The sequence below is a fragment of the Penicillium citrinum genome, assembly GCF_028827155.1.
Source record: "Penicillium citrinum strain IBT 23319 chromosome Unknown utg000009l:1.0-4274883.0:1.0-4276374.0, whole genome shotgun sequence".
In the NCBI taxonomy this organism is placed as follows: Eukaryota; Fungi; Ascomycota; class Eurotiomycetes; order Eurotiales; family Aspergillaceae; genus Penicillium; species Penicillium citrinum.
In genome coordinates, this window is record NW_026622694.1 from 1,460,604 (window position 1) to 1,484,242 (window position 23,639).

The following is a 23,639-nucleotide window of genomic DNA, read 5'->3' on the forward strand; positions in this document are numbered from 1 at the left end:
ATACCTATTCAAGTGTGTAGTACACACTAGATCGACAAATACTGATGTAGTTTGTTTAGGCTGCACGAGTCAGTACCTACTGACTGGTGCAGGAGTGTACACATTGACATAAAGATGATACTCCGAGTCGGAGTATATTCCTTCTCTAATCAACTTATATATAAACTAACATGGCGATACAGATAGAATCAGGTCTATTCAAGCGATATTAAGCGATATTTCAATTGAATATATTCGATCTACTTTATCATCTGGAGCGGTAGGTTCCTCCTCCTTGTCAAACCAAATTCTAACGTCTAATATTCTAGGATCTCATGGAAAGAAGCAATTTGAAATCCACAATACGTTTAAGGTGGAAGGAATCCTTGAATCAGGGAGCCAGAAAAATAGTTCTAAACCCATATATCTATCGGCCCTTTTGACATGAGTATAAACTTCGAAACCACATTTTCTACCTGCAAATTGAATGAAGGATTCATACTAACTCAACTTCCAGGATATTTTCCTACCCTTCTTCCTCTACCGCAATAAGACGTCAAACCAGTGAGTGTCCCGATGCGACTTGGGTTCACTAACAAATGATAGGAGGAGGGAAATTGTACTTATTTAAATCGAGATACTGTCCGCCATACGCTTGAGCTCAGACGAAATCCAAGGTTGGACCCCCGATCATACTAGCTAATCTTTAAATTTAGGGTATCCATGACGGCATTTACAGTGCGTGCCCATAACATCAGTGGATTTCCTTGGGCTTGAACTTTTCAGATGCTTACAGAAAACTCAATAACTTCTACCCTATGGTTTACATAGGTTCATCGTTAGATTGTGCACAGTAAAAGTCGAGTTTCTGAGGAACATTGACTTGTGAGTGGCCACTGTAAATGCCGTGATGGAAACCCTTTACATTATACTACTACTACTACTACTACTACTAGCCAGAGAAGTAAGAGTACTCCAGAACTCCAGAGCTATTGATTCAGAAATGGCAGATTAGATTCGCCAAGTGATTGAAAAAGAAAAAGAAAAAGAAAAAGAAAATTCGGTATGGACGCGCGGTCGTACGGACATAGTATGATCGTATGTAGCAATATTCAGGGTGGCTCCGCTCCACCTTTCATTAATGAGAATCCAGCCATGTATCATACATATTCAAGTTTCTGTCCCAAGTAGATGACCTGCCAGGGTCAAAAGTAATACAATATACTCCCTGCTAGTCCACTATCCTGGTCCAACCCCGTAATATGCAGTACGTACGATTGTAGAAAAAGCTCCGTTGCTCAGTGGCCCCCAAAGCAAACAAAACGGGTTGCGTTGCTCAAGGCTTGGAATCGCAAAAATGCCGACTAGAAGAGATGGCAGATCTGTCGATCGGGTCTTGCCCTGCTTCTTGATATACATAGACACGAGGGAGCCTATCGGGTGAATTGAAGTGGTGGAATATGGGGCTATCGTCGCAATCCAATACCAATCCAGTCCAGTATGTACTTTAAAAGCGTAGGCAGCGAGATTTCGGGTACCTGCAAAGCGTAGGTCAGAAATGCAGATTGTAGTTTAGCATAGCCGTCAAAGTGGAGTATCGAGTTCTCCAGAAATCTTGATGCCTCGTCCTTTCAAAATCTTGACTAGGCTGTACATAGTACTACTGTCGTACATATGGAGAAGATTGAATGTGGAGAGAAAGTTGAAGGTGGGAAGTGTGGTGCTTTTAACTATTTTTAGGCGCCGATCTGCGTGGCGCAGGTTTGATTCGCGCGGGACTTCAAGAACTCCCTTCTTTTCCCTCTGTTCTTTCTTTTCTTCTCCGCAATTATATCCCTGGCCAATCCATGAGGTGTCAGTTGGCCGAAAAATGATTGATGAAAATCTGCCCAGTAAGGTCATACTATGCTACCTGCTATTTCAAGGCCCTTTTTTGATGTGCTCTTGATTCTCTATTATCATCACCATCGAGGTCTACGTCATGTCACCTCTGGTTCGGTACCGTAGCTAACTATTGGACCTCTAATAGCGTTCTTTCTTAAGAACGATTCGAAAAATCCTCAACAAAGTACGATATATCACCGTCAACATGGCAATGATCCAGAACCCGCGTATACCCTCCGTGCCCTTGACCCCGCCTCCCCTGCGTCACAAAACCGTTATGGCGTCGCTCTCTGCGATCCCTACGTGTCAGATGTTGTTTATGGCGAGGTGTCTGTAGTTCCGGAATGGACACAACCAAGCTTGTCTGCAGATACGATTCGAGCAAATGGAGGTGCACCTCCTCCGCCCGAACCTATTCTCCCTGTCGAATTCACGATTCAACTATACAACCCCGACCAGACCATCACCGTAAAGCACCAGCCTAAGTCTTGGAATAAGCCTGCTCGATGGGAGTTTGAAATGCCACAACGTACCTTCAGATTTCCCTCCGCCTCGACCTTGGATCGGACACAAAGCGACCCCGCCGCAGCGGACATAACACCAAAGCTACGATTCAGCTGGCGCAAAGATGGAAAGTTGTCCAAAGACCTCTCATGTCTGCTGCATGGAAAATCAACGACCATTGCGGACACACAGAAGAAGAGCCGGGAGCCTGATATTACTGTTGCTTTGTTTCAAGGTCTTCGTGAGCTAACCTTGTACGAGCCAAATCTCTACCGCGTGGAAATGGAGGACTTCAAGGGACTAGAAGTTGTCCTGTTGCTTGCTGCGGTGGCTATCCGTGATATCTTCTTTGGTCCCGCCAAAGAAGCTTTCCATATCACAGCCAATGGTCCAACTGTGGCTAATGGCAGGCCACAGCCTGTTGCGACCCTAGGGGGCAGAAAGAGCCCCAAGGTACAAACTGCCGGCGCAGGACCTAATGGACCAGTCAAACGAGCGTCGACATTCGACACGCTATCGCCACAATCACCTGGCCCCCAAGCTCGAAGAAGACAAGACGAGCTTGCCTCAGAGGAAACACGTCGAACTCAAGAGCTCCTAGCCGCCGAGAAACGAGCGCAAGAAAAAGCCAGGCAGAAGCGCCAAGTAGAAGTCGACAAGGAAACTAAACGACTTCAAAAGCTATATGGACCAGAGGAGCAGAGAGTTCGAACACAAAACCTTCAACCAACACCTTCACCCCGACCAAATCTACCTCCACGCCACAGCGGCCCATCTCGTCCATACGGCCACCAATATTCCCAATCCCATTCCCATCTGCCTCACCAAGGTCCACCTCAACCTCCCCGCCATTCGCGCCCTCAATACCCGCACGGTGCTCCAGTTCCTACTTTCGCCAATGGTCCATACATGCACTCCGCAGGCGGGAGAGACCCGCGAATCCAGTCATCCGCACATATTGCACCACCTCGACCTCAACATCGACCCCAGTCAACAGTAGGCTTCTACCAAGCCCCTGTAAGCAGTGGAGCCCTGCCACCAGGGACACAGTCTACTCAGCAGCTCCAGCCTAAGAAAAGTAGTTTCTTTGGATTCCGGCGTAACAAAGAAGAAAGTGACCGTGCACGTCTGGACAAAAAACGGAGTTCGATGTTTTGAGCTTGATTTATGAACCTTTGAAGTTATCAGCGATACCCTGTGGTTTTTTTTCTTTATCCGGCATTTTCGGTATCTAGCATTGGGATTTTATAGACATTGACTGAAGAAAGGTCTGGAATATGAAGCATTTGAAATGAGGATGCTCTTTGCAAAGTACTCTTGTAGTGGATTGCATTTCTAGAACTCTGATCCTTGCAAATCCTATGTTTAATACACCATTGAACTACTAGCGCAGTATTTCTTTCTCGGGCATTCCCGAAATGCCATATCGCAAGAACCAAGCTTTGGCTCTTCCCATGCTATTGAAGGTTATGAATCTTGGAACTAGATCCATGCTAGCACATCACCATCAGTTACTACCGACAGTGCATTAATGTGAAGTATACTCTTTCGATATTTCGAATCTTGAAGGCCTTGCATGGTGTTCATAGTTACTCTTGATTCGACCCTCCAGTACTTTCTTTGACTGACAACTCATTCCCCTCTTCTAGAGTGGTTTGATCCCAGACGCACCATGCCCATGGTTCCCAGCAATACCCATCGTAAAGAGCAATGCTCAGAAATGTCCATCCTTGCATCCCAATCTTGCGTGCATTGTGTCCGAAACATGGTTGACAACGCAGACATTGACGACGACTCTGTGGCTGCAGATGGATTTGTTACCACTCAAAGTCCCCGATATCTTTTTTTTCTATATTGCTTTACCAACAGTTCTGCAATGGTAGTTTTCAACGGACTTCAAGTCCAATCCATCTGGCCCAGTCGAGAGTATAGAAGGTGCCATTGCTAAAAGGTCCCCCAAAATATTATAGATATTTTGAGATAAAGCGACGACAAAAGACGAATTCTAAGCTTGCGCTTGATTTTGATCGAAAGAAGAGACCAATGATTTATTCAGGCACTCCAGAGGGGGTTTAAAGAACGCGAGGATGGATACCTTTTGTTCGGCTTTTTGTGAAAGAGCCCAATAGAAAGTGTTTTGATAATGAACACTACTTGTGAGGTAGCCTTGAGATGGGTCGACTGCTGAGGGATGCTCTTCCTGGATAGATTATATACTAGTCGGACTTAAAGACATGGGGCTCTACAATGTTCACCTTCTTCCACACGGCTAGCTACATAGAACAGGGCCTGCGAGCAATGGGGCTTTCAAATCCCAAGTTGGAGGGAGTTGACCTGCAAGTTCCCCGCAGCCTATTGGTCTCCTTAGGGCTGACGCCCTGTCACATTAAGCAACACGTCAAGACGCTCAGCAATATGTATGCAAGGCCCATGGAGCAGATGATAAGATCAGCTTCAAGCTGATCTTCTCACTGGTTGGGCTAAGAGAGCCCCGTCTCTACATCTGCAACTGCCTACCCTATAGAGTATTACTTGGTGCATCGTATCTGTATGTATTTACACCCATATTCACTTGATTACCATATACTTCTGTTGCACTAAATTTGTCAGAAAACGAAGGAGGCTCCGAAAAGAGTTGGCCGCCGAGGAAGTTGGCCATCGCTCGGCACTATGCTGGCCCAGGTCTTCAAATGTTATCGTCATCAACGCTACCAGATCTGTTCCATTGGTGAACCATCATTTTGTTCTGTCAGTATGATTATTGAGAAATTAACTGATTCTTTTTTTATAGTACTGCTAACTTTCGTTGACGCTGAGTAGGAGGTTTATCAGCCCGCTCTTTGACAAGTCTTTCGGCGGATTTTAAGTCTGACGAATAAACAGAAAAATACAAGTCATACAGAAGAGATAAGTAGGCGATTGAGGATAGCAATTTTTGGATATTGGGGTATATATAACAGGTCCAGAAAAGTAATTGACGCCGAGCAATTGGAAGATTAATAAACCCAAATTCCACCAGTAATCCGCCCATGATATAACATAACGTAGAAGAAGATAAAGGGAAAAGTTTATGCACAGAGAGCGTGTGACATGGAATTTTTCAACAAAGAAGGTCATTAGGGTGTAAGGATAGATAGGAAAAGAAAAAGAAAATATAGTAGAGAGGGAATCATCATCACGGAACAGAAAGCGTCATCACAAACTCTGCTTCCGCACAAGCTCTTTCGTACTCGCAGTATCATCATTCGGAAGTTTACCTGGATGCGAAGTTGACTCTTGCTCGACAAGCGTAGTAACCTTAATACCAGCAAAAGCCTCCTTATAATCACCCTTATTATAGCTAGGAGCCGAACTAGGCGGCGTTAAATCATCGAGATCGTATTCGTCTTTTGAGCCATGGCCACCGATGACGGATGCTTGGACTCGGGTGTTGTTGCCGGTGAGAACGCTTCGCCCATCTCGGGAAGGGATTGTTGTCTTGCTGCGATATCCATTGCTGCGAGTTGAGAAGATGTGGGGGAGAAGTTGAGAGAGTACAGCTCTTGTGCTGGGGAGACAGGCGCAGATGATGGCGACATTGCATTCGATTGCGGACCATTCGGCGGCGCCGACGTTGTCATCTAGACTCGATTAGTACCTTTGGCATTTACGGGATATTCAGCTTTGACCGGGGGATACGTACAGGTTGGGTCATTGGAGTTCGAAATAGTAAGGAGACTTTTCAGACGGAGGATACTGGTAATCATAACGCTGGAGGAGAGACTGTAAGTAAAGAAGCGTAAAGATAGATATCAAGCTTGTTGAACTTACAATCCACCAAGAGCAAAAACACCCATCAACGCAATCTTCTGCCTTCTGGGAAGTTGAAGTGATTTCAGGACGGGCATTGGATAAATCAAAATCAAAAGATCGGTCAAGATATGAATGGCGGAGTTGGAAAACCACAAGGCCTTCTTATCAAAGCAGAAGCCTGGCACTGAAGGGTCCCAGAATTTGGCGAGAGGTACGCAATTTGCCCAGGCGCTCACAACCGTCCATGTACCATAAACAGCGAGGAACCCGATAAGCAAACTACAGGCGAGACGCATTCGGGGTGTTGAGAAGACTCGACGGTATTGGAGAAGGATTGACATCTTGGTTGTAAGTAGGCTAGTTTGGTAGATTGGAACAGATGCCCAGAAGCACTGGAAGCGAATTGAGTCAGTTATGCCCCATTTCAAGGGCTTAGATGTTGGAGATATCACGCACAATCATTTGGATTTTATAGATTTGTTCTGGAATAAGTTTGAAATGCTCGCCCATTCCATGATAAACCTCTACTCAGCATTAGTAGGTGTACCATCGAAGCATGTTTGTAATATGGGGAGGACGAGAAACATACCGCCAACGAATAATCCAAAAAAGGCCCATGAAAATGCCTAATTGACTCAATTAGTTCGCTGTTGCTTTTGTCCTTTTAAGTCTCATCCCAAGTCCATACCAGTGCAATCAAAATGGCATAATCATCGGAACCCATTTGCTTCACCATGACTGCTCGCGTATAGATACGCACGAGAACCAAAAGCGTGGCAAGACATGTAAAGACTGTGCTGACAGCGAGAGCACCCCGGCCGCGCGAGGTAGATAACGTCGTCATGATGCTAGTGGTGTATACAAAAGAGTGGAAGGGTTTAGAGTCAGAAACAAATGGATCAAGCTGGGACCACCACTTGTTTTAATAGAACTCCATTCCACAGTCGTGGGAAAGGATTGCAATCGTTGGGGGGGTTGCCCGGACCCTCGACTATTGCTGAAATGGGAATGGGAGATCGACAAGAGTGTCAAATGTCGAAGTGGGATGGAGTGGGAAAAGATCAAATACAGTCAGCTAAATCGGCTAGCTCGTAGTTGATATGATGCACAAAGTCTCGAAAGGGAATTGTCGGGTAGCCACTGAGAGACTATAGGATATAAGCTTAGGGACAAAGATGAAACTATTGGAATATGAGAAGAGCGGGAAATCTTCTAGTATATTATTATTAAACTTGGCAGATTATTCATCGAGTCTGATACAGCATAGGGAGTATAGGCGATCATAATTCCCACCTTTCATTTGAATTTTATTGTCTAGACAGGCGAAACCCCCGGTAGAGTTTGAGAAAGACACTGACGGTGGCGCGTTGACTTGCGGAGAAAGCGCGGCCGATTGACGACGATCAGGTGGCCAACCTTCAGGATCCTATCAGAAAGAAGAGACAATGGCCGTGAAGCAGGCCTTTGTCAGAGCGTCAGGGGTATTTTCGGCCAAGAGTGGAACTATAAGAGCGTATGGGGAGTATCGATGCTCGCATGAACCACGAGGGCTCGTGTGTTTATCCGCTGTCGCTCCACGGAAGACAGGTCTCCACGCGGGCCCGTTACAGAGCGGAGCTGCGCGATGCTTTTTAAGAGGGTAGAAACATCAGTCTAGTCCTGATGAAGAAGAGGTAGTGTACAACAGTGGAGTAGCTTGGGTAAATGGGAAAGTTGATTCCCTTGGGCTGTCGTTATTGGAGTTGTTGTGCGTCGAATATCCAATCCCGTGGAATAACGCAGCCCTAACCCAAGCATAAATACGGCACATTTCAATGCTCAGCATTTTGCCATTCGCACGTCTAAATTTTGAACCATGGTTGAATAACGGACTGTCATTTCCACTTATTGCCAATGTTTAGTATTTAACTTCGTGCTACAAGGTTGTTCTTTGTCAAGGTCCCCCTGAATGAAGCATTGATCACTCAACCGCCACTATCTCACGATCCCGAGGCTCCCGTAGCACATCATCAGGATCAATTGGCAGTGTACGGAGTAAGATGGCCATTCCTAGTGGCACACTAAAAATCGGATTTTGGGTTCGTGGACAATCGCCGAAGTAATTCCTGCAATCTCCTGCGGCTAAAGTCGTCCCATTGAGCAGCTAGTGGCGGGTCCCGTCTTTTTCCCGGGTCCTTGGCTAGCGCTCTGATTATCGCCAGGCTAGATACTGACTACGGAAATTGTGGCGGAATATAGAGTCCAATAGTTCTCAACTGCCGGATGGTGGCGGCGAAAAGATTCGTATTGTCAAAGCATGTTGTGGGTTGTCTGTCAAGTTCTGTCAAGTTGTTCCAAGGGGAAAATTGAGTATCTGTCATCGATATCAATGGCATCACTTCTACCCGAGTCTACTGTACTGCACTGTAACTTTCTCCTGAAACATGATATTCACGCAAGTTTGGGTCTTATGCAGTGACTGTCCCACCATGTCCTGGAGAGAATAAATAAAAATAAAAGATAAAAAGAAACGACCTTTCGGCGATTCTCCAAACTTGTTATCTGTCGTGCAGTTCACGCCGATCGACACGCGTAGCTTCGTTGTAATCTGACCCAGGTACCCGGTGCTTCCATCGCGCACGGGGCGCGTAGGGAGTTAAGTCGGTAGAATAGCCATCCGAATTCTACAGTAACTCCAGTAAACAGGGATTTATCGTGATTTCAGTAGGACGGAGCCTCCACTTCGTCATGACGCGAGTGCAGATCGTCATGGAACTACTCCGTCGAACTCCACTGTTGCCATTCCTCGGTCAGACTAACTCTAAGCGATTTACGATAGTCGTGAGAGCGGGAACTGGAGACAATTTGATCCTCTCCCTACGAAGTACACTGTACAGTACACACAATAAATACTCTTCAAGACAGCGGAAACTGTACATGCAACAGAGTTTGCATGCAAAGCCGTGATGAAAGGGTAAGCTAACGAAAAAGGCTAGCTTACACCTTAAAAACAAATAGACAATGGGTTTAGTTGTGCGCATGGTTGTAAACTTACACCTAAAGACGATCGCGATGGATCACGCCTATCGAATGTTTCATAAAATCTCCGAATCGATCTGCTTTGTTTAGTATTGAAGTCTCACCATCGTGATGATCCTTCATGGAACGAGAGCCCAGGCAAAACCCATGACATGACTAGAGAGCAAGATAGACGAACTTGAGATCATAAATTACAGTATGTCCCATGACTTCATTTTTGGGATTCTGCAGCTCGAATCCCTCAAAAAGCCAACTACGCATCAGGTGCGAAGTATGAAGTAGCACCCTTCCAATGAATGATCTTAGCTTAAGAATGTGTCAAAAATAGCAGTTTGTGGAAGACACCAATTGGGGGTGACCCGTGCAAAGGTATCGTTTTTGGGGTCATCGATCGATATTATCTGTAGTATATACTGACTGGATGGGTCGATCGATAATACTATGTATAGGATATGCCTGCCTTGGCCGTAAGGGGGTTTTGCCATCGACCTTTAATTTCAAGATCTACGAGATCTTCGACGAGGGTTCACGGACAGGAGGGGGGGCTTATTTTGTATATCTTGATGGTATGATTCGTGGATATTTTGAAATACCTAAGTTCATATCTAGCATTGGCTTCTCACCACGCAGTCTCACTATGTACTAGTAACACATGGATAGTAGTCAGTAAACCAACAGCTATGGTCATGCAGTCCAAATTCAGTGGATAGACCCCTTCTTGAGCGCTTGGCTGTAATCCAGGACTAGGTTATATATAGTATACCCTGTGAGCCTGTCTAGTCTAGCTACACATAATATCCACGTTGACATCTAGACCAACGGAGCAGCTCGTGGGATCTCCTCTGACACAACAGCCTAATGGTTATAACTAATTGTACGGCTTGCAAACTGAGAAAGCTCACATGTAGTCGAACAGATCAAGAGTAATCAGTATTGGCTATAGTTATTCAAAGTATCTTACTTGTCTTCGCGAAGGTGAGTGACGAATCTCCAAAAGTATTGTACTTTCAGGTACATGGCCAACACTTGTGAAGCAATGGGCAAATGATACAAGCGACCGCAATGGAACAGTATAAATCATTTCAAGCCGCCCTGGGATAGACACTTTTTTATACTCCGCGAGCATGGTGTGTGCTGCTCAGAGTATCAGTAGTTAGGGATACTTATTAAAGTCTTGGCATGGAGTTGGGACCAGATCAAAGGGTTACAGTGTTGGTAGAAGTGATGCGTTGGACGTGTGTTAGTTTACGAACCAATAAGATACCCCATACAAACAAAAAATATATATATATATATATATATAGAGTGTAAAATGGGTGGTAGGAGAGGCGTGATCGACGAGGCTGCGATCGGGCAGATCTCCTGCATTTGCATAGTACACTGACTGGGCTGGTGTAATAGTACACATTGAAATACCACTCAACCCTGCGAATATACATAGAAAAGAAAAATAGATACAACCTAATCCTGACTTGAAACGAATTAATTTAAATACTCTGACACGTCTCAGAAAACATCTCGAATCATGGAAAATCCTTCGACTCAAACTTCTTGCCAAGCCCACGCGGACTTTTCCCCAGCCACCGCGCAAAAAGCACATGGCTGGGAAGCGTCGTTTCTTTTAAAATCCCCCAGTTTTATCGATTCCCCTAAAATTTCCCCTCTTATTCTACTTTGTCTTCTCTTATTGAGAGGGGCTTTTTCTTTTCTTTACTTTACTTTATCACCCACGAATTGAACGAAAGTAAACGGGGTTGGTCAAGTTAAGACACTGCGGACTTGTATACAATTTGGAGTATATCTACAAAACTTGTGAAGTTACACATTCCACGCAAATTCTCCGCAAGTTCCTGGAATTCTGAGAGATTTCAACGTGCACCGGGAATCCTCAACTTCGAAAACGACTGGACTTTGATTCCCTCACTTTATTATCATTGTCACTGCATCCGAGCACGTCCATACCTATACATATTGAGTCAAACTGCTCTGATCTTTTCCTCACCCCGTTGCAGCCCAATCGGGGTATATCTATACCATACCAACAACCATGGTGCAACGCAACATCACCATCGCGATTATTATCATCGTCCTCTTCCTCATCCTGGCGATTGCTGGATTTGCCATTTGGGCCGTACAAAACCACGTTTCATTCTTCTCTAAGAAGCAACAACCCGATGAAGAAAGTGCAGACGGCGGGTGACGAAAATAAACCCAAACCCAAAACCCCGAAGAAGAGGACTTGATTACCCTACATGGACTATATCATATCCTCACGAATTATTACACCTATACGCAACATAACATCTTCCCAATAACCCGATCAAAAGACACGATACCCCTCTTTCCGCTCTGATTTCTCGAGACATAACGACCTTCGATATGAATTTCGCGACAATGGCCTGAGTGCCTAATTTCTTTTCTGTATAACTTTTAAGCTGAAGAGCTAAATTTGTGAACACATGCGCATATGGTTTTTTTTATTGCTTTTTCTTGATGTGGAGTTTGTTGGATTATTTGAACACATTTCTTTTCTTCTTTGTACCTTTGAGGATGATTTTTACATGAACATGGTTTGCTTGTTACGTTTTATGATACGTGGATTATACTATAGATGCCAGTGAATGACCAAGAATTGAAATATACAATTGACATTGAATATATCAAAAAGGGTGATAGATACTACTACTACTCGACTTAGTACTACACAATATAGTATAGTAGTGTAATATAAGTAAAACTTGTAAACTGGGGATCATTCAAAAGGCCACACCAACTGCGAAGAAGTCTAATAAATCGCTTTCACGAGATAGTATATTCGGAATATGCAATATGTAGTAAGCAAATATAAGGTAAATATAACTGAATCAATGCAGAACCGTCTCGCTTATACGTAAATCAAACCCATGCCTCCAATGGTATCTCCTGCCTAAAAATCAACATGTATGCAATGCACCCAACTGTCTTCGTACATTTAAACCAAACAATCCAGAAACGCCGTCGCCGAAATGAAAATGATAATAATATGACATGAACCCCTTTCCTCACAAGACATAGCTCAAGAGCTCCTGTGCTCTCAGTGCAGTGGCAATGTGCCACGGCAGTGTATTATTTTGTACACTGCGAATACCCCGTGCCCGGGAAAGTGTTGCTAGATCTCGATACATGCCGAGAATATCTCTCAATATATTTTCATGAGATGGAGCAGACCGTGGACTGTGAACCAGATTCACGGTCATTGCGAAGACGCCGTCGCTATCGGTGGTGCCTCTGCGGCGAAGAAGATACCCGCTAACCAGCGCGGGGCGGAGTTCGGTAACGTGGTGGGAATTGTTGAGGCGGTGGGATAATATTACTGTCCAAGATTCATCGCGCATGTCGGCAAGCACCACGTCGGAGTCCGGCTCTATTGATGCCTCTGTGGGTGTCGGAGCATTGTAAGGGGCTCCTGGCGTGGGAGCATTGCCTATCTGTTCGGGAGAAGCAATGCTCATACTCGGATTGGGAGTCGATACAGGAGTCGATGAAAGATGAGGGTTGAGGACGTTATTTGTCATGGGCGACGCAGGTGTCTCAAGTAGCAGATCAGGGATTGTGCTGACTGTGGCGATGGCCAACTCCAGGGCACCGGGACGGAGTTTGTTAAGCTGATCAGCAAGACTGACCCATCCTGTTCATGTTTAGTAAGTTGAGTATTCCATTCAAAGTGGAAAAGAAAGCGTACCTTCGATGTCATCAGTATCCATCGGTTCGGTATTGACCAATATGAGCTTCCAGCGAGCCGGGTGATTGTCTATGATATGCTTCGTCGTGGCCCATATTTCATTGCGCACCTCACCAATCGGCCTTGGCAAACTTCGGCCACGATACTTCAAGCAATAGGACATAGACACTTGAAGGCTACCATCCCCATCAGACCATGCAGCGGAGATCCAGCGCTGATCTAAGCTTTTCGAGATAGCAAGATGCAAGCTCCTACCATCCTGCAGTGGCGACACTTTTTCGGGCACAAGCCGGAACGCAATGCTCTTTGGAGTAGGATTCGCCAGAGAGATGGCAGATGCGCATGTAAAAGGGCCTGCATCAACATCTTTAGGGCGACAACGACTATACACCTCGAGCGCAAGATTCTGGTAATCAGGCTGAGTGGGTACAACCATGGAATCTTCAGATAGAATGAATTCCATGGGGATTATTTGAAGAACAACATCATTTATTCGTTGATTCCGTTGCTGGTCAGCGTCTGCGGCCAATTGTTGGAAAAGGCGCCAGAAAGCCGCACAGATATCGGCAAGTGCTGCTGCATGCGGGAATGGATTGATGATATAGACGACATGGTTATCAGTAGTCGGTGGGGCCTGAGCTAGCTCATTTCCTATTTACCAATGAGTAAGGATCTTGTATTCGGTAGAAACCAAACATACCTAGTTTTTCACAGAGCCTATTCAAAGACTGCATCAGGGAGCCGTAGCTGGAATTTTCTGAGCCCCATGACCCGAGACCTTTTGCGAACGCCGTGGATTGATTGCCTCGAGTGTGAGCTCCAAAATTGCAGCTCTGGTATAGAAGACTGAAGCGATCAAGGAACACGTTCGCTGCCTCCGATGCCGCAAGAGGGTGAATGCAATAGGCCGAAATATCTTTAGCACCACAAGCTGGTTCGAGACCGAATGTTTCCCAGAAAGAAACTGATGGCGGAAGAGCCTCTAGAAATTCTTTGCCTCGTCGGACACGAAGATGTGGAGCGAATGATTTGGAGATAGGACTCTTAGAAAGATCACGAGAAGGCGACTGTGCTTCTGCCATATCTTCTTGAAGTGCCGTGTACCCTTTGAGGTCGAGTCTGACCATATCGCCAAGGAGATTTGCACTTTCGAGACAGGTCTGCATCAACATATCTTCGCTGTTCAAGCCAAAAAGGTTGACACAGGGAGCTAGGTGATGCTCAAAAGATGACTGAGTAATTTGATCGACCAATAATTGAGCAATCGGCACCTGGTCTTCTCGTTTCAGAAGGACAGGCAGTTGTTGAATTTGGGTAGCAGAGAAATAGCCGATGAAAGTCCAGTCAGAAAAGTTGGCCAGGAAATTGCCAAGAAACGTAGTGTTGTCGCCCTTAGAGACTATAGCACTTTCAGGTGCGTTCGAAGACTTAGCTGGGGACGCTGTCGATTGAATGTCGGATTCAGATGGTACACGCTTTCTTTTCAGAGATTGCATGGGAAATGCTAATGGTAAAGAGGCATTCTCAGGAGGTGCATCGTCGCTTGAATCGCTGCTATTGCTGCTTGAAACAGACGACGATCGACTGTGATTTTCGAGCGTCGAAAGAGTTGCACTCTGACCTGTCAATTTTGTTTGCACATTACCTCTACCACGATGGGGAATGCCGATCGTAGGAATGGAATTTGAGTCTTGGGTCAACGTCTCTGAGGCTCCCCCAGTAGAGAACCAAAACTTTCCTGTCGCTCCATATTTTTGGTCCCAATCTCCCATTTTATTTTTGAATGCGATAGGATGATAGTGGCCTTGCTGGATCCGTTGATCGTCCATTTGATTCGGTTCTTGGCCCTCTGATCCTGGAAACAGGATTTTCTTGATTTCCACAGGACTCAATGGGGGACTTATAGTTTGAGACTTGGGTTCCTTGGGAGATGGTGGAAATCCATCTAGAGCCATCGACTCGTCAACCGGGCTCTTCTGAAGGTCTCCCTTGGGATCATGTTCCTGTTTCTCTAGGAGATCAACGGCCTGATGAGCTTCCACTGGGCCATCTCCTGGACCTGCTTCCGCGTTTTCCATGAATTCCTGCTTTACTACCTCCTGTTTTTCTGGCGCCGGCATGGGTGTTTCCGCCGACATCTCATGACTAGGTTCATCCTCCACCGCAGGCTCGAAAGTCGGGTCATCGAAGAAGCTGAAATCCGCATCGGTAATCTCTTTGGAACCAAAGTCTTTGTCATTCATATCTCCAAAGAGATCCTCATCATCACTGGCATCATATCGACCCGTGCCTACTTGGAGATCTGGTGAGAATTGCACATTAGATGGATTCTTCACATCTTGTTCGGCGGCTGGCGATAAATTGAAGTCGGGATCATCGGGGGACATCTCGGATACGTTTGTATTGTTAATGCCGACAGTGACAGCACCATCTGGCGGTGTTGGATAGACCAAATTAGTGCTTTGTAAATCAGGATACTGAGCCAACCTGGAAAGGCTCTCTAGGTTTTCCGTGCTGTCAAGCTGTGGGGAAGCCATATCATGATCTTTCATTTGCGGCTCCTCTGTAAGAGGAATACTAGGAAGATCTTGATTCAGTTTGAGGGAGCTAGTTTCCGAAAACCACTGTTCGGCAAAGTCTAACGGATCATCCAGAGTAGGAAGGAGACAAGAGGACTGGACCATCGGGCCAGATCTTTTGAAGCAGAATCGCGCAGGCCATAACATGCGCTTCAATGGAAGGGTGCACTGGTTATCCTCACTCTGGCGCCATGTTTCTCCAGCTAGTCTTGCAAAGAACGGTTCCCAAACCTCCACCTCAACCCATGGTTCATCATCAATTGAATCAATATGCAAACCATAATTAAGTAGCCACTGAACGACATCAAGCTTCCACTGCTGTTGCTTCGAGAAATTGTTCACTGATGAGGGGTATTCTGGTGAAGGAACGGTTGGGGCTTCAATATTTGCGGTAACAAATCTTGCGATAGCCCCATTTGGACAAAGCCAGATATCGGACCCAGGTTGTACTCTCAAAAGATCATCAATGTCATCACGGGGACTGCATAGTCGGGTGATCCCCGGCTGTGCGATTGTTTGTGGTGATATCGTTAGTGTTCCCCAGGCGTTCAACTGGACATTGAGTGTCGTCAGACAAGACTTGGAAAGGGTACTTTCGTTATCAATACGAGGGCTTTCGTAGCCAGTTATTTCCACGGCTGTAAAAAGGGTGCGCGAGCCGAGTGGTAATGCACCGCGGTTGCGGATGAGATGAAGGCTAATAGCTCCTGTGACAGCTGACACGAAAGAAGCGTATATAGCAGCGGAGCTACTGTATCCGTCTGGCCGTCGTGGATTTGACTGAGCCTGTTGAGGTCTCTGTTGTGCAGATGACTGAGTGCTAGTCACATTTTGAGACTCTGCTGAAAGGCTCTTGATCAACTCTTGGGAAGCAACACTGCCCGATGCGGAAACTATATGAAGTCAGCGTTGTAAGATAAACGCAAGCTCCACCCGAGATTATTATTATCAGGGACATACCCTTGAGCGTTGTTGTATCCACAAGGATCTTAGTCGTCTCTGTATCACCTTCCTTGGTGTATAGGGAGGCCAGGCTTTCGAAGTCTGGAGTTGCGGAGAACACCCATAACCCAAGTCGCCTTGGACATGACGCCAAACAGTTCAATCCTCTCAAGCGAGCCTCTAAATCCTTCAACCGACCCAGATGTTTCAAAATCGTATATCCATTAGCCGGTCCGTCTTGGGGATGATTTGATATGCCCTGTTCTTCGGTGTATATTCTCCAATAGATGGTGGAGAAGCCATCCTAACGTCTCTTTGTGAGTCCATGTCAAGTAACTAGCAGCAAGCTTGCTTACAATAATATGTATATTGGTGGTCGCGCTTCCGGGAAAGTCCATGGTTCAACGGTCGCGGACAGCCCCGGGAGCATTCACAAATAAGAGGGTTGATGAGCTGTATTCGAGAATTCATTTCCATCGGGCCATAAGGAATGATTTCCATCAAAGTGCGCGCGCAGTTCAGGTCGAGTGCAGAGGGCCATCAGGCAGGTAGAGACATCGCAGAAGCGTTGGGCAACACGGCGCAACGTCAACAAGTCGAGGCCGTCCGGGGAAGTTCGCAGCGCGCAATCGCCGCTGCGGATCCCGGTGCCAAGAGTCACGTGGTGTGCCTTATCTTCGCGTTTTTTTTTTATCGCAACTCCATTTTTTGCTTGGAGACTTTTTCTCTTCACGCAGAGAAGAGTGCTTCAGCTCGACACTTTTTTAGACTTCCGCCATGAAGCTGTCCAATCAGTCGGAGGTACCCGTCTATACCATCTCGGGCTCCAACACTGCCCGTCCATTACCGGAGTGGCTTGCTAGACGTCGCAAGCGCAGCTTGAAGGATGATCCCGAATATGCGAATCGTGTCGAGTTGCTTCAGGATTTCGAGTTCGAAGAGGCCAGTCAATGTGTTCGGGCCAGCGAAGATGGCGAATGGGTTATGAGTACAGGTAAGCCCGCAGTTTGGTTGCTATCGTAAAAAACAAAACACAGAGTGCGCAATCTAATCAACTAACTTTGTGTTGCTAGGCACATATAAGCCGCAAATTCATACTCACTATCTTCCTCAATTATCTTTATCATGGGCTCGTCATACAGTTGCTCTTAACACGACATTCATCCTTCTATCTTCCGACTACTCCAAGTCCCTCCACCTTCAATCTGACCGTTCTCTTGAATTTCACACCCCTCAAGGATGCCACTATACCACTCGTCTTCCGCGATATGGCCGTGACCTTGTCTTCGACCGAAACTCCACCGAGGCACTTATTCCCTCTGTTGGTGTTAACCAGGACGGTTTGGGTGAGGTTTTCCGTCTTAATTTGGAAATGGGCCGGTATATGCGAAGCTTCGAGGTAGACGTCGGCGGCGATGATTTCACATCCGCAGGTGGTGGTACGCTTCAGGGAGGAATTAATACGGGTGCGGTCAACACTGCTGCGATTGCAGAAGAGAGTCACGGTCTTCTTGCGTTCGGTACCACAATTGGTACCGTCGAGCTCTGGGATCCCAGAGCCAAGGGCCGTGCCGGTGTGCTTTCCCCGCCTACACAGCCTGCTCTAGACGAGGCGAGAAACGAAGTCACTGCGCTGTCATTCCAGCGTTCTGGTCTTACATTAGGAACTGGATCTTCTAACGGTCTGATTCACCTCTACGATCTTCGATCTCCTGTCCCGTTCCTGAAGAAGGATCAAGGATACGGATTCCCGATTCACACACTTCAATTCCTCGAGTCATCATCCGCAACCCGCGAAGCAACAATGGAGCCCAAGATTATGTCAGTCGATAAGCGAATCATCAAGCTTTGGGATCCACGCGACGGTGCTCCTTGGACATCTGTTGAACCCGCGGTGGATATCAACTCGGTGGCTTGGTGCAAGGACAGCGGAATGCTTCTCACGGCTAACGAAGGACGCCAACAGCACTCATTCTTCATCCCACAACTTGGACCAGCACCTAAATGGTGCTCATTCCTGGATAACCTGGTCGAGGAAATGGCCGAGGACCCCAACGATCCCAACGCCTTTACCAGCTCTAACGCTGGTGCTGTTTACGATAACTACAAGTTCTTGACTGTGCCCCAGCTTCGCACCCTTAATCTCGAGCATCTTATTGGCCGCACCAATCTACTTCGACCATACATGCACGGTTACTTCGTGGCTCAACGTCTGTACGAGGAGGCCAGATTGATCACCAACCCGTACATCTGGGAGGAGGAACGTGCCAAGCGAGTCAAGGAGAAGATCGACAAGGAGCGAGAGAGCCGTATTCGCGGCAAGAAGAAGGCTGCTGTCAAGGTTAACAAGAGACTGGCCGAGAGATTGCTCAATGCAGAGGAGAAGAAGGAGCGTCGTGATGCGAAGCGTGTACTCGAGCGTGGTGGTGACGCGGAAATGGTCGATGCCCCCGCCAAAGATGATACCAAGACGGAATCCAAGAACATCGAGGAGAAGTCCAAGGGTGTTCTGGCCGATAACCGTTTCAACGCCCTATTTGAAGACGAGGATTTCGCTGTGGACGAAAACTCTCATGAATTCCGTCTTATCAACCCTAGCACAGTTCCCGAACCCGCTGCTGCTCGCAAGGAACGTGCAGAGCGAGGCCTAACTGCCGTCGAACAAGAAGCCGTCGACGATATCCCCGGATCCAGCTCCGACTCTGATTCCGATAGCAGCGAAGACGAACGACCCGCCAAACTCGAACGCTCTAACAAGATCTCCTCTTCCGATTTCAAGCGTACCAAGCGTGCTCCTCCCCGCATGCAGGTATCATCTTCATCTCGCACCAACTCCGCACGCGATCGATCCTTCGGTTCTCGTGCCCAAAAGATGAAGACTAAGCAACGACCCGCGCGATCAAACGCTGTCGTCGGCGAGAGAGAAGTTAGTTTCATGCCCGCTGGTAAAACCAAGAACAGCAAGCCTGAGGTTCGGTACGATAAGACCGATTTCAAGACCAAGGAACGTCGCAGTGCTTCTGGTAATACTTTCCGGAAGATGTAATGTGAGATAAGACTGATTTTGGTCATTTCACTGGCCGAGCATTTACTTATGATACCCGTGAAAAATATTGATGGTAATTCGCTTAAATGGTGGATTACTTTGAACCCCATGTTGATATTGAAAAAGTCTCGATTACTGTACCGGCTGGCGTCTTTACTGTTTTGTACCTATATGGATTGCATGACGGATCATTTTCAGCATCTGGAGTCTGGTTCACATTATTATAGCACTTTCTACGAATAAAAGTTTACATACGTTGATCCTGTTTCCTCATGCCAGATGGGACTACTTGTTCCATTCCAATGCTTTCACGTATAGGTAGACCTTAAGACATGAAAAACAGACCTGTTTACACAAGATGGAGTTAATTGCTTATACCACATTGTATGGACGCAAAGATCGTATAATTTCTTATTTATTGAGTTTCAAAAGATCAAGACATCGTCTCGTTAAAGCGGGAATTTGCAGAATTGAGATATTTGAAGAACCAGATCAGCAAAGGACCGATAGTGCAGGAAGATCAAATGACATCAACCACTGCAAAATGCAAGATTAGAAGCAATGCAAGACTCAACTCGCTTTGCCGGGAAAGCAGGAAGTGAAACAGTCATGACAAGAACAAGAACGATGGGCTCGGAGATCAATATCTATGCACATGAGGATCAACCTTGACGGGAATAACAAAAACAACAATCAATCAATCCAATCTATAAGAAGAAGGCACCATGTCAAACAAGGAGTTTTTAAATCAAGAGAAAATGAAGAGAAGATACGCGTTCAGACCTCGCGTCGCATTGTCCGGGGTAAACCAAGACCCGGGTGAGAGATAGAAAAGATATAATAATAATAGAAAGGGGTATTCGAAGGGGCTTGGCCTGGTGGGATCAAGCCTGACCAAATGTCACAAGGGAAGTAAAATCAAATTCAAACAAGATGGAACATCGGGGAGGAGTTTGGATAGAGTGATGAGTCTACCAAACGTGGAAGTTGGGAAGCCCAGCTCCTCTTCTCCCACTACCTCGCCGAGAACCACCATTCGAGTCATTGCCACCATGGTTTCCTCGATTTTCTTCAAGGCTGCGCCGGGAAGCACCAAAGTCACTCATGGCAAAAAGCAAGGGCTCATCGTCTTCGAAAGCCGCAGATGGTGGAGCACGGCTGGCACTGGGCCGTTGGCCTGATCCACGGCGAAGTTCCATCGTGGAATTACCGCTCGTGCTACCACTAGCATTACCATCGCGATCAGCATCACGTTCAGACAAATGCGGCGGAATCGCCGAGCCTCTTGCAAGACTGCTCGAGGCAGAGCTCAGGGATTGACCACCTGAGTATCCGCGACCCCGCGAACTAGCGAAGCGTGGCTGGTAGAGATGTGTGTTCGAGATCGAAGAGGTTGCGGATGGGCGTGACGCGCCGGTAGCGCTTGCTGTGGGTACATTATTCTCACCAGAACATTGCTGATCTTCTGGCTGAGACTGGTAGAGATTGGGATCGGGATGTTCATCCTCATTCATGCGTGGCAAGGCGTCTGGGAGAGGATGTACTGCATCTTCATTTCCGAGACTTACACTCCGCATGCCAAAGGGGAATATTTCATCGTCGTCGGCCACGACTGGTCGACGTCGCTGAGCTGCGGAGCTTGAGCGACGGTACGCTGGAGGGTAAACACGAGGGGAGATAGGTATGTCTATAGCTGCGGCGGTATTTGGATCACGCTGCGTTATAGATTCACCAGTAGTGTTCTCTTCAAGGGCCGAGTCGTGTTCGATATTTGGGACACGCCGGTCGTGTTCCGTGGCAATCTCATCGGCAACACTGTTAGAGCTAAGGCGAGATCGAATGGCAGGTGTGTGAGGGGTATGAGGTGATATAGGCTTGCCAGGAGAGGAGGCGGTAGAAATAGATGTGCCAGCAACCATTTGCGGGACACCAGAAAGATGCTTGCTGGATGATGAAGATGAGTGACGAAGATGCATCGATGTTGACATAGAGTCGGATAGTGCGGCATTGGAATCACGCATGCGCTGGAACCGAGCAAGAGCTGCCGATGTGGCAGTTGGCTTGCGGGGTCCAGGCTCTTGAATAGTAGAGCTAGATGTATTCATCAAATCTTTCTTCAAGTCAAGCATCTTCAAGAACTCGGAAATATTCTCATCGTCCGCATGGATAGATTCCGCGCTGGTTCCAGTTGGCTCTGCCAGAAGGCCGGAACCTGGTTGTACGTTAGATGAAGCCGCACTAGCCTTGCCGCTTGACACTTCGTCATCCGGCTTGGTGGTGCCTCCTGAAGACGGGCGGCCTCGTCTGTGGCTAAACGAACTGCTATATCTAGTAATAGGTGCTGGTTTCGGCGATGCCGAGTTGGAAGAAGAGATGACTTGTTCTGATACAAGAGCGGCGGGTCTGCGTGCAGAGGCTGCCACAGATGGTGGCGGCATAACCCGCGATTCGGCGGATGTCCCTGCTGACGCACGAGCTGATGCTGTCCGAGGTGAAACACCCAGTGGGGTATCTACCAGGGCCGGGGAAGCAGAGAGAGGGGGCGCTTTGAAGGGCTGGAACGAGACAGATGGACGACGGGCGAAGTTCGAGCCACTGCCACTCTCATTTGCAATTTGAGCAGCTCGTCCTGCGGGTGTTATCTTCGCCGAAGGCAAGAGCTTCTTGGATGGAGAATCCGGGGACGAAGAGAAGTCCGGGGCAGCCTCTCCTGCAGCACGCAAAGCTGATATAGGACTCGTTCCAGCCGGTAGACCAACCTGGTGGAACGTGGACAAACTGCCATACGCCCGTGAACAGTCGGTATCTCCAACTTTCCGTTTTTCTACCGGGACTGATCCAACCTCAGGATTTGGTCTGATGTTCTCCGATGGAAGAGAGGGACGGAAAATATCATCATCAGCACCCATGAAACGAGAGCTGAGCAGGGCTTCGGAGTCATCCACGCGGAAGTCGCAGTTTGTCCGATAAGTGACCTGCACCGAGAATGGCCCAGCAGGAGAGTCGGTCACTCCAAAGCTGTAAGTATCCACTACCTTTCCACTACCTTCGTATAGCGGGGCGGTTAAGTGATCAGACGATGCAGAATGCTCATTAGTGGGGATACTGCCATCTATGACACGATACTTGATTTCCAGGGCAGGACTTCGACGCAAGTTTGTGTTCCGTTTAGAGAACTTCCAAGCAGGCAGGAACTTTGAATAGGTAAACAAAGATCGGAATAGAACAATGCTCTTCTTATACACGGTCGGTAATAAGGAGCCCAGATCAACCGGAGGCCTGCTTGTAGATTCTCCCAGCTCTATCTTCCACCGCTCCAGGATGATCTCATCTGATTTTGTCCGTTGGAGATGGGGGACTGCTGTTCGTAGAGCCTCGAGCGAGTCTTGGACATCCCAACGCTTTCCATTGTCGTCAAGTATCACTAAGCTCTGGTTCTTGGTCAGACCTTTGGTATCCAAGTACGTTTCGATAAGCAGAGGTGGAGGTCGGTTGTCTGTGGCATCACACGTTCGCCAGATTCGAAGTTGTTCTCGTAGAATATCGGTATCGTTCAACTCAACGTTAAACTGTTATCATAGAAGACACGAATCAGTTATTCTATTACCGCAGCCAAGGGAGGGGGAGAAACGAATGGAGGAGAGACGCACCCAGCGGTTAATCCTGGGAGTATCGGAACCCTTTGGGTACGAAGGAGGGAGGTCCACGCGCGACTGTAGAACAATCAGAGCGGCTTTCGTATGGTAGTTCTATGGATGATAATGTTTAGTCATGACTTATGATTTCTTATAGCCAGGTTCAAGTTGAAGATGGGAATGATAATGAAGACGTCAAAGTTGGTGGTGGTGATGGTGGTGGCGGTGACGAGAATAATAGAGCAAAACACATACGGAGATGATCTGGTTCAACTTGGACATATTCTCTTTGCTTGGAGCCGTAGCTCGCTGCTCAGAGGATTCTGCCCCGCCATCAATGCCCAAGCCTTTGGCAGAGTTGGTTCGAATGTCAACAGTGGGGGAGGGTGGGACGGAGTCTTGGTCTTTGAGGTCATCCCGAGCCGCGGCCGGCGCTCTAGGAGATGGCTTCGGAGCCAGAGGGGAGACGGTGGGGAAACGAGGGTGTTGATGCATTATGAGCGGCTGGTCTAGAGATCAGTTACCCCCTTCCAGACCGT

The 23,639-nt window shown here is 47.2% G+C and overlaps 5 protein-coding genes across 5 annotated transcripts; 2 read left to right on the top strand and 3 right to left on the bottom strand.

The window, feature by feature from the left end:
• Positions 1–1,849: 1,849 nt before the first annotated feature.
• On the top strand, positions 1,850–3,525 carry N7469_010021 (uncharacterized protein; the record flags this gene model as incomplete). Its single annotated transcript, XM_056648926.1, has 2 exons — positions 1,850–1,871; positions 2,009–3,525. The coding sequence occupies 2 exons, from the start codon at positions 1,850–1,852 to the stop codon at positions 3,523–3,525; spliced, it is 1,539 nt and encodes a 512-aa protein (XP_056496057.1).
• Positions 3,526–5,562: 2,037 nt separating this feature from the next.
• Positions 5,563–7,003, bottom strand: N7469_010022 (putative integral membrane protein; the record flags this gene model as incomplete). Its single annotated transcript, XM_056648927.1, has 6 exons — positions 5,563–5,987; positions 6,050–6,129; positions 6,178–6,551; positions 6,616–6,683; positions 6,749–6,785; positions 6,848–7,003. 6 exons carry the CDS (start codon positions 7,001–7,003, stop codon positions 5,563–5,565), a joined length of 1,140 nt encoding a protein of 379 aa, XP_056496058.1.
• Positions 7,004–12,218: 5,215 nt separating this feature from the next.
• On the bottom strand, positions 12,219–16,817 carry N7469_010023 (uncharacterized protein; the record flags this gene model as incomplete). Its single annotated transcript, XM_056648928.1, has 5 exons — positions 12,219–12,844; positions 12,899–13,549; positions 13,599–16,370; positions 16,438–16,723; positions 16,776–16,817. 5 exons carry the CDS (start codon positions 16,815–16,817, stop codon positions 12,219–12,221), a joined length of 4,377 nt encoding a protein of 1,458 aa, XP_056496059.1.
• Positions 16,818–17,196: 379 nt separating this feature from the next.
• Positions 17,197–19,465, top strand: N7469_010024 (WD repeat NOL10/ENP2 family protein; the record flags this gene model as incomplete). Its single annotated transcript, XM_056648929.1, has 2 exons — positions 17,197–17,413; positions 17,493–19,465. The coding sequence occupies 2 exons, from the start codon at positions 17,197–17,199 to the stop codon at positions 19,463–19,465; spliced, it is 2,190 nt and encodes a 729-aa protein (XP_056496060.1).
• A 971-nt stretch (positions 19,466–20,436) lies between these two features.
• N7469_010025 (uncharacterized protein) lies at positions 20,437–23,595 on the bottom strand (the record flags this gene model as incomplete). The annotated part of the gene is made up of 3 exons (XM_056648930.1): positions 20,437–23,034; positions 23,116–23,214; positions 23,356–23,595. The coding sequence occupies 3 exons, from the start codon at positions 23,593–23,595 to the stop codon at positions 20,437–20,439; spliced, it is 2,937 nt and encodes a 978-aa protein (XP_056496061.1).
• Positions 23,596–23,639: the final 44 nt, after the last annotated feature.